This window comes from Melozone crissalis, unplaced genomic scaffold (assembly GCF_028551555.1).
Source record: "Melozone crissalis strain CALT ecotype California unplaced genomic scaffold, PUWL_Pcris_2 ptg000007l_1, whole genome shotgun sequence".
Lineage (NCBI taxonomy): Eukaryota > Metazoa > Chordata > Aves > Passeriformes > Passerellidae > Melozone > Melozone crissalis.
In genome coordinates, this window is record NW_026535785.1 from 1,533,568 (window position 1) to 1,543,855 (window position 10,288).

General features: G+C 56.6%; 2 protein-coding genes across 2 annotated transcripts in view; both read left to right on the top strand.

Moving 5' to 3' along the window:
- The window catches only part of GALNS (galactosamine (N-acetyl)-6-sulfatase), a 95,492-nt gene that overhangs the window by 44,020 nt on the left and 41,184 nt on the right, over positions 1-10,288 (top strand). The gene's annotated exons all lie outside the window — the stretch shown is intronic.
- Positions 5,586-9,462, top strand: APRT (adenine phosphoribosyltransferase). The gene is made up of 5 exons (XM_054269450.1): positions 5,586-5,671; positions 6,046-6,149; positions 7,118-7,251; positions 8,034-8,112; positions 8,411-9,462. The coding sequence occupies exons 1-5, from the start codon at positions 5,592-5,594 to the stop codon at positions 8,551-8,553; spliced, it is 540 nt and encodes a 179-aa protein (XP_054125425.1). The 5' UTR covers positions 5,586-5,591; the 3' UTR covers positions 8,554-9,462.

Genomic DNA, 10,288 nt, shown 5'->3' on the forward strand with positions numbered 1-10,288 from the left:
CAGATTTTCCTCATGGATCATGGGACTGACTGGGGTTAAAATAACTTGGTTTATTTTCCTGGAATTATTTTTACTCTGGATCAATCTCCCAGCACAAGGGTGGGGATGATGCCTGCAGCCCCCACTGCCCACTCAGGGCACAAAGTGGCCACATCTGCCCTTAAAAACCATCCTGAGCTGCTGCCCTGACACTTCCCAGCTCAGGAACTGGGGCAGGAGGGATTTCCTGCCCACTCAGGGACCTGCAGCAGCCAAACTGCTCTGGTGGTGGCTTCTGTTCTCCAGCAGAGACAGAAATGCCAAAGGAATGCTGGAGTTTGGGGCTGTGATGTTCCTTTCTTTATGTTTATTATGCTGAGCACTAAGAGCTCCATCTCTTCCTGGCCTAAGAGTCCAAAGAATTTCTTTCTTGCCTTTAATTTCCAATTAGCTGAGCCTCTCAAGCCTCCCAGCTCTGCCCCTGAGGCTCTGTTATCATCCCACCCTCCGTGCAGAGAAGCTTCTGAAATGGATGGAACTAATAATGGTGGAGGAGCTGGGGCTGCACTTCAGGCTCTGGAGCCTTGATTTCGAATCCTGCAGCGACAAATGGATTATTTCCGTGGCAAATTGCTCCCTGGGGAGCAGCAATTTGGGGAGCTGAATGCTGGAACTGGGAAGCTGCAGATCAATTCCCAACACTTGGAGCCAAGGTTAATGCCCTGCAAACTGCCCTGAGTGCAGCAGCAGCGAGGAGAGCACGGCCCTGCCTGGCCAAGGGGGGCTCAGGAATGTTCCGAGGGAAAATGGGGAATTCTGGAACCAGGGAAGTGAGAGCGTCCCATGGATTTGCTGGTAAAACCCGGTGACAGTGGGATTTGACTACAAGAAGTGGAAGGAGGCTGTGGCACTTGGGACAGTGGCAGCTGCCATTCCTGTCACCTCCAGCCCTTCCCAGACATCATGGCCAGCATCCCAAAATTCCTGTTTCACATACAGGATCTCCTCAAGGTTGGACACTCCTATTTACCAAGTGACAACACCTTTGAAATGAAATAACTCCATGAAAGAACTCCAGCAGCTGAAGCAGGACCTGTGGAAGGTGAGACCTGAATGGATTTTGAGGGGGAGGAAGGTTTGGGGTGCTGGGAGGTGATTTCTGGCTGCAGAGTCCCCAGCAGCCTCTGGAGCACAGGCAGCAGAGAAATCCCTCCCCAGGGTCCTGCCCTTGTGCTCAGCACTGGGAAACTTTACAAACTAAACACACTTTTATTCTCTTAAGAGTTCCTTTGCTTATTCAGCTTCCAAGTAACTGTTCTGCAGTCAGAATGGCCTGTTTTCCATCTCTCCTAGCAGTTAGAATACTTGGAAATGGACTTTTCCTTTTGTTTTCTGGTAGCACTGGATGTTTTTCTATGTTATCAGGAGGCGACACCGTGGTGCCCCTTGAATTAAACTGTCAGGTTTTAAGAACAGCTGCAAGGGAAGAGCTGAAATCCCATTTTGGGTTCTTTTCTCCTTTGGAAAGTGGCTGTTTTAAACACCAAGGCTCCATTTGCCTGTTTTCTTTATATCCCCTTACAGCATTTAAAGTTTTCTTGTTGCTTGAAGCCTAGTTGGGATTATATAAATCCTAAATAAAGGTGGATCCATAGCCAGAAGCTTGTGGTCTTTTAGAAGGGAGAAAAAGCTTCTGCCTTCCAGCTTCTGCAGAGAGGAAATCTGGCAGCTCTGTGGGCCTTTGTCCCTCTTGGAGTCACTTAACACCCTCTGGGTGACAGGAGCTTGGTAGCACAATTCCCAGCTGAAAGGGAGAGCAGATAAAAGCCAGCAGCGAGGAATGCGAGCCAAATCCATTAGTTCTGGATCAGACACAAAACCCAGGCTGGCCAGGGCAGAGAGAGGAGTTTTGTGTCCTCTCCAAGGGCCTGATCCAACCTGCTGCAGCAGGCAGGAGGTGCTGCCTTGGGCTCCCAGCGAGGCAGAGCTGGATCACTTTTATTTTTTCCACACTTTTCCCTCTTTTAGGGGGACAAAACCAGGTCTGAGGCTTCCATCCCGAGCCCAGCATCTGGCTGGGGAGCTGCATTCTTCTGGTGTTGAAATAAGATATTTCAAATTTGTTGTTGGTTGTGTTTTTTTTTTTTTTTAAGGGTTTAAAGTGCATGAGTTTCCTCAGCTGAGATTGAAACATTCCAGTGGATTTGCAGGGAAATTTTTGTGCTCAGTTTTCCCTCGTGGAAGGGAGATGTTGAAATTCGGGGCATTTTGTTCCACTTCACACTGAAGTGTTAAAATTCTGAACAGAACAGAAACTTCCAGGCTCAGCACAGCTCTTTAATTGCCTGGTTAAGCTGATTAAAGTCAGTTCCCAGGCTTTTATATTCCCAGCTTCTGTGCTCCCTGGCTAATAACACCTCTGCTATCAGGATCTCCAAGCACTTTTAAATCACTGGTGGTGTCCAGAAAAGAGCAAAGCCAGAGTTCCCTGGGGGAATGCAGATTCCAGGTGCTGATTCCTCTGCCAGGCACGGAGCACTCAGAGCGGATGTGGAGTCACCTCCCGGGTGATATTCCAGAGCCCTTTGACATCACATTTGGAAGGGGGTCCTAGGAAAGTTCTTTGCAGATGGAAATTGCAGTAGGAGTCGGCGGTGTTGTTTGGAAGGTGGAACAATCACAGGGAAAACTGATTTCCTTGGGGTGTTCCAGTCCAATCTGTGCTGGTGGGTGCAGTTGGAATCCCTGGGGATGGGGGATAAGTGAGGAGCTCAACAGGAATCTCAGGAATGTTGTCTTTTAACCATGGTTTCTGGCAGCTGGGTCACTGCAAGTCCACTTTGGTGTAACCTTTGTGCCCTTTCCAGCAGAACTGATGGGGACAGATTGACTCAGATCAGTCAGTCTGATGGGGACAGACTGGTCCCACGTCCAGGAGGAGGGGAGCACTCAGTGGGGGCACTCAGCAGCTCATCCTGCCAGGTTTGCCTGGGCTTGGTTGGCATGAGGGGCCTGGGAACCTCCCTCAAATGTGGTGGAGTGTCCTGCAGTGAGGGTGGGATGGTGGGGGGGGTCACACACAGGACAAGGGTGACACAGAGCCCCCGTTCCGGCCCCTCCGTTAGTGAGAGGCAGCAGCAGAGCTGCCTGGCAGGCTGAAAAGATCCTTTTTCCCAGGAAATAAACTCCTGCTTATTTATTTCCACGAGTAGGCAGATAAATTCCATCAGCAATTCCATCTGCCAGGAAGAAGAGGAGTTGCTGGAAGAGCTCCTTGTGCAGTGCTGTGCTGTAAGGTCAGCAGAGGAGCCCGTCCAGCTCGGGGCAGGGAGTGTGAGCGCTGCGAGCCCCAGCTCCCCTGCAAGCCCTGTCCTTCCTCCCCTCTGCTGCCCTGCAGCAGCTGCCCAGGAGGGTTCTTCTGGTGCCAGAGAGATAATCTGAGTCCAGGGAAAGCCTCAGTTTGTGGGGGAATGGTTGTGGAGGGAGCACGGGCTGTCTCTGGCAGCAGAGGGAGTTAACCTAACAGGAGTTGGGGTTGTGCAGCCTGAGCAGCTCCAGGGGGACCTGAGGGCTCTTTCCAGTGCCTGGAGGGGCTCTGAGAGAGCTGGAGAGGGACTGGGGACTAGGGCCAGGGTAAGGGGGAATGGCTTCCCCAAAGGGCAGGGTTAGATGGGATGTTAGGGAGAAATTCCTCCCTGTGAGGGTGGGCAGGCCTTGGCACAGGTGCCCAGAGAAGTGCCCAAGGCCAGGCTGGACAGGGTTTGGAGCACCCTGGGACAGTGGAAGGTGTCCCTGCCATGGCAGGGGCTCTCCAAAGGCTGTGGGTGAAGTTTTCCCAGTCACAGCTCTCACAGCAAACAATGAGCTCAGCCAGGGGTGTTACAGCTCCAACTGCTCCTGCTTTCCACAGCGAGCCATGCCTGGATGGGTTTGGAGCACATCCAAGGTGTATTTGCTAATGGAAGAGGAGATCTGGACTCACTTGGTGGATTTTGCATGGCCAAACAACCTTCAGCACCAGGAGATGGGAGATGGGAGCTGTGGGAGCTCCCTGCCCTGCCCAGGGCTCGGTGACACCAGGAGCTGTTGCTCCAGGACCTGGGGCTGTGTTATTGTCCCTCATCCCAACCAACGGGTTTAACAAACACACAACGACTCCAGGAGTTCACACGAGGTGATGAGGGATGGGAAAGCAGGAAACAGTGAAGTCCTGGGGAGTTTGCTGGCTGTGTTGTGCTGAGCAGGGTGAGGGGCTGCAAATGGAGCCCCAAGGCAGGGAGCTCCTTTCTGAGACTGGGGCCGGGCAGGGAAATCCAGCTCCACGCAGAGTACCTGGGAGCTCTTCAGAGTGGAGCCTGGGGCTCCATCCACTGCTGTGCCAGGGCTCCAGGCCCCTGGGAACTGCAGCTCCATGTGCCAAGGTGGTACAGCTCCATGCATCTGGGAATTGCAGCTCCATGTGCCAGGGTTATCAGGGCTCCATGCCCCTGGGAATTACAGCTCCATATGCCAAGGTGCCAGGGCTCCGTGCCCCTGGGAACTGCAGCTCCATGTGCCAAGGTGGTACAGCTCCATGCACCTGGGAACTGCAGCTCCATGTGCCAGGGTTATCAGAGCTCCATGCCCCTGGGAATTACAGCTCCATATGCCAAGGTGCCAGGGCTCCATGCACCTGGGAACTGCAGCTCCATGTGCCAAGGTGGTACAGCTCCATGCATCTGGGAATTGCAGCTCCATGTGCCAGGGTTATCAGAGCTCCATGCCCCTCGGAATTACAGCTCCATATGCCAAGGTGCCAGGGCTCCATGCACCTGGGAACTGCAGCTCCATGTGCCAGGGTTATCAGAGCTCCATGCTTGGGGGGATTTGGGCTCTGTGCATGAAGTGTCAGAGCTACACGCACACTGGGGGTATCGGCCTCATGTCCTCGGGTACCAGACCTTCCTGGGGGGCTGGGGGCTCTGGGATAGCTCCATGTCTGGAGTATCAGACCTCATCGCACCGGGAATTTGGGGCTCTGTGCACGGGGATACCAGAGCTCCGTGTGCCCGGGGAGGGCGATGCTCCATGCTCCAGCATACCAGAGCTCCGAATACCGGGATACCGGGGGGACTGGGGCTCAATGCCGCGGGGTACCAGAAGCCCAAATACGGGGTGGACTGGGGCTCAATGCTCCGGGATACCGGAGCTCCAGATACTGGGGGCATGGATGCTTTGCACTCCGGGATACCGGAGCCCAAAAATATCGGGGGGACCAGGGCTCAATGCCCCGGGATACCGGAGCTCCAAACAGCGGGGGGACTGATGCTCAATGCTCCGGGGTACCGGAGCCTCAAATACCGGGGGGACTGGGGCTCAATGCCCCAAATACCGGAGGGACTGATCCTCAATGCCCCGGGATACCGGAGCTCCAAACTCCAGAGTACCGGAGCGCCAAGCACCGGGGGCACAGATGTTCCATGCCCCACGGTACCACACCCTCCGTCCCCAGGTCACCGCCGCTCCCTGCCCCGGTGCCGCCCGCTCCGGTGCCGCCCCCGTCCCGCCCCTCCCGGCCCGTTCCGGCCTGCGGGAGCGGAGCGGCGGCGGCGACTGCGCACGGCGGGGCCGCCATGAGCGACGAGCGGCTGCGCCGGGTGCGCGACCGCGTCCGGCCCTTCCCGGACTTCCCCGAGCCCGGCGTGCTGTTCCGGTGAGACCGGGACGGGATCGGGGAGCAAACTGGGGCTGCAACCAGGACAGGGAATGGGGCCGGCGACGGAGGCAGGACCAGCGCTGGAACTGGGGATGGGAGCAGGGCTGGAGCCGGGCCGGGGACTCGCTGCCAGCTCCTGTGCCCGCTGCCCATCCCTGGCCCCGGCAACACCAGGCAGGGGCCTTCCCTGGGATCAGGAGCCTTCCCTGGGATCAGGAGCCTCCCCTGGGATCAGGAACCTTACCTGGGCCCAGGAACCTTCCCCGGGCTCGGGAACCTTCCCTGGGATCCGGAGCTTCCCCTGGGATCAGGGGCTCAGCGTTTCCAGGGCAGCCCCGCAGTTCCCTCACCCCTGCCCTCCCTCATTGCAGCGATATCAGCCCCTTGCTGAAGGATCCTGTGGCCTTCAGGGCTTTGATTGATCTTCTGGAGGATCACGTGAGGGCACTTTACCCGAAAATCGACTTCATTGTGGGTGAGTGTTGGTTGAACAGCCCTGAGCAGTGTGTGCCGGGTGGGAGGTGTGGGGTGGCCCTTGGGGAATGTCGTAGCCCTTGGACACAGAAATCACCTGAACATTGGCCTCTGTCATGAGGTAACACCAAGACAGTTTCTACCCTTCCCCTCCTGCTGTGGTTTTCTGAAATGCTGCTGTGGGATGTGGCAGGTGCCCTTTGACACTTCCACGCCAGTTGCATAATTCATTGTTAAAAGGAGGGGGCACACAGAGCCTGCAGTGTCCCCACGCTGTCCTCAGAGCAGGCAGGCCCTGTCCCAGCTGGTTGTCCTCAGGGAGCCTTTCCAGGCCAGCACAAACGGCCTTGGTGGCCAGAACACCTCAGCTCACCTGGCCAGGTGCTGGGGAAGAGGAAGGCAGAGCTTGGGCTGGGCCACAGCCAAAGGGGCACAGACCAGACCTGGCCCAGGTGAGATAAGTGAGGGCTGCCCGAGGTGCAGAGTTCCTGCTCGTGTGGCTGGGCTGATACCAGGGCCCTGCTGCCTTTATCTCTAAGGAAAAGGGTCAGAGGGGAGGGAAATGGGCTCTTGGGGCCAGAAGAGTTAAACACAGGAGTGTGGGCTGTGTTTTCAGCCCTCAGAAGTGACCCTCAGAGCAAATTGCTTTTAGAATGGGAGGATAAAACAGGGGGGGTTATGCCAAGACCTTCCCTCAGTGAAATGGTTCCAATCTGAGTGATGGGACAAGAGGAAAAGGCCTCAGGTTGCACCTGGGTGGGTTTAGGTTGGGTATGAGGGACTATTAATTCACTGAGAGGGTGATGAGGTGTTGGGACGGGCTGCCCGGGGCAGCAGTGGAGTCACCATTGCAAAAAATACGGGGATGTGGCCTTGGGTGGGAAATGGTTGGACTTGATGGTCTTGGAAGCCTTTTCCCAGGTGAATGATTCCTGATTCCCTGATTGCCTGTTCCTGCTGTGCCCCCAGGCCTGGACTCGCGGGGGTTCCTCATCGGGACCCCGCTGGCGCAGAGGTTGGGCATCGGCTTCGTGCCCGTGCGGAAAAAGGGGAAACTGCCCGGTGCCACTGAGTCCATCTCCTACAGCCTGGAGTACGGCAAGGCAAGGCCTGGGGCTCACCCTGGGGGGGCCAGGGGGGCTGAACCCGCGGGGAGGGGGTCCCAGGGTGGGTTCTGATGCCCTGGGAGTGGCACTGAGCCGGCCCCGAGCCGCGGTCGCTCCGTTTGTGCCCACGGGGGATGTTTGGTGCTGTGCCGTGGTTCTTCTCAGGGGGTGGTGCTCAGACCTGGTGCTAAATGGCTTTCTTTGGCTTGAATCCAGGGGCATGACCACGGAGAGTGTCCCCCACTCTGGCAGTAAGTGCTGTAAGTCAGAGCTGCCCTGCATGGCTTCCCCCATCCCGCCCCATAACCCGCGGCTGCCCGGGGGCTGAGCCTCAGCCTGTGCTACTCCCACTAGGAACTAACAGCAGCAGAGCCCCCAAAGCCAGGCCTAAGCCACGAGGATTGTTTGGGCCAACTGAGCTCGTGTGACACATCCAAACAGGTGCCAGTTTGGATCTGGCTCTAGGCAGAGCTCCCCAGGCCGTGACAGGAGATTTTCCTCGCCGGAGAGCTGCTCTGGGATAGCATTCCACCATAACTCACACCATGAAAGTTCAGGATCTTGGTGTGCCAGAGGGTTGGCCCAGCAATCCCCTCCCTGCTCTGTGTTTCTGTGGCGCTCCCCTGTAGCTGGAATTTGTGGGTTTTTGGGATTTTAGGTGCTGAGTGTTTATGCTGATGTCGCTGAGGACTTGTCTGTGCTCCAGCATGAACCAGCAGCTCCTGAGGGGCTTCTCCCCAAGGCCAGACTAAACCAAAGCTGCTCTTTGCTCCCTGCAGGCTGAGCTGGAGGTCCAGAGCGATGCTGTGGAGCCAGGACAGAAGGTGGTGATTGTGGATGACCTGCTGGCAACTGGAGGTGAGGGAAGCACCTGTGATCCTGTGTGCATGGAATCATGGAATGGCTGGGGGGGATAAATCTGGAGGTGAGGGAAGCGCCTGTGATCCTGTACCCCTGAGTGCATGGAATCATGGAATGGCTGGGCTGGGTAAATCCCATCCAGTCCCACCCCTGCCCAGGCTGCTCCAAGCCCCCTCCAGCCTGGCTTTGGGCACTGCCAGGGGTATCCACACCTCTCTGGCACCCTCAGCCTGGCAGCAGCAGGGGTGGCTTTGGGGTGCCCCTGGAGTGAGGATGTTTCTGCTCCCCTCCACAGGAACCATGCGTGCTGCCTGCGAGCTGCTCAAGAGGCTGAAGGCTGAAATCCTGGAGTGCCTGGTGATCATCGAGCTGAAAGCCCTGAAAGGGTCAGAGAAGCTGAATTCCATCCCTTTCCACTCCCTGCTGCAGTATGACTGAGGAGGGAGCACTGGGAACAAATCTGGGGCTGTATGTGGTGACTCTGGCTGTCACAAGGGGGTGGGGAAGGGGGAATGGGGTTAATCACAGGTTTTGAGCGTGGCCAGAGCTCTTCAATCCTAAATTTCCCAAGCACTGTGTTGAGTGTAATGATCCCTTTTGGAGTTCATCCTTTCAGGAAGAACAGGCAGATTGACTGGGGGGGGTGGAGACCAAGATGCAGCTTCTCTGAATCTGTGGGTTTTAGGAGACCAAAGTGACAATATTGCTGCTGAGGCAGGAGAGCTCTGACAGGGCACCAGCATTCCCTGGGCTGGGCTGTCAGCCTCCAAGGAACCTGCTGAAAAATTCCCAAAGAAACACAGGAGATGGGCAAAAAGCAGTTATTTCTGTAAAGGACAAATCCTGCTGTATCTGACCTCAGGATGGGCTGGGGCTCTGTGCTGTCACACCAGAACAAGCTGCTCTTGCACCAGGGCTGTGCCTGTTGAGGGGAATGAGGTGCCTGCTGTGCCCTTAAATCGGGGTGGTGCTGCTGTGGGATGAGCCCAGTCAGTGTTTTCCTTCCCTGGAGGCCACAGGCACCTTTTGTTCAGCACAATTCCCCCTCTCCTGCACCACATCCCACTCCTGTGCTGCTGCTTCCCCTCTGCTGGGCTGTCCTGGGCCATCAGAGCCTGTCCTGGTGGGAGTTTGGTGCCAGGGGAGGCCCAGCAGAGGTGTTGCAGGGGTCTCTGGTGTGTGAGGGGGTTTGGAGATGCTTCCTCCAGCATAGTTCAGTTTGCTCACAGTAAATCCCTGTGTGCCAAAACTTCCACGAGCCTGAAACCATCAGGGACTGTGTCCCTGGCCCAGCAGGGACTGGACTCACAGGTAAAATAAACACTGATGTATTTTTATATTTCCTAAGCTGTCTCAGAGCTGTTCTTGCAGTGGCTGAAGCCGTGAATGACCCCTGGCAGTGTCTCAGCTGGTCAGTGGGGCAGGGCTGTGCTGTGAGCTCTCCCTCGTCCCCCAAATGCTTGGAATTGTTTCCCAGGGAGCATTCAGGTGCCTTTTCTTTACTTTGCACCCACCTCTGGCTGCAGAGGCTTGGTGAGCTCAGCTCCCCTTCCCCGCCCAGCACCTGGGGCCACCTCCCAGCCAGCCCCTCCACTTGGAAGGAGCATTCCAGCTACTTTCATCCCCTTTTCCTGAAAAGCCCCTTCAGCGCTGCTCAGTTTGCACTGAGGAACACAATTCCCTGGGGCCCAGGCTGCTCCAAAGCCTTGGGGAGCCAGGGCAGGCAGCACATCACAGCTCCCTGCTGCGGGGGAGCAGGAGGAGGAGGAGGGAAAATCAATTCCAGCCCCGAGAGCCACGGAAAGCAGCTGCGTGCTGGGGAAGCGGCGTCAGCCCTGCCCGTGCCAGCAGGTGACATCAGGGAACGTGGGGACGCTGCCTTGGCCCTGCCAGCAGCCCCTGATGTCATCGGCTTGGACAGACCAGGCTGGTCAGGGGCGGCTGCCAGGTGGGAGAAGGGTTTCATCCCAAAGAGAAGGGTTTTACCCCCAGGAGCAGAGGGGTTTTACCCCGAGGAGCAGAGGGGTTTTACCCCCAGCAGCAGAGGGGTTTTATCCTGAGGAGCACAAGGGTTTTTTATCCCAAGGAGAAGGGTTTTATCCTAAGGAGAAGGGTTTCATCCCGAGGAGCAGAAGGGTTTCATCCTGAGGAGCACAAAAGTTTTACCCCGAGG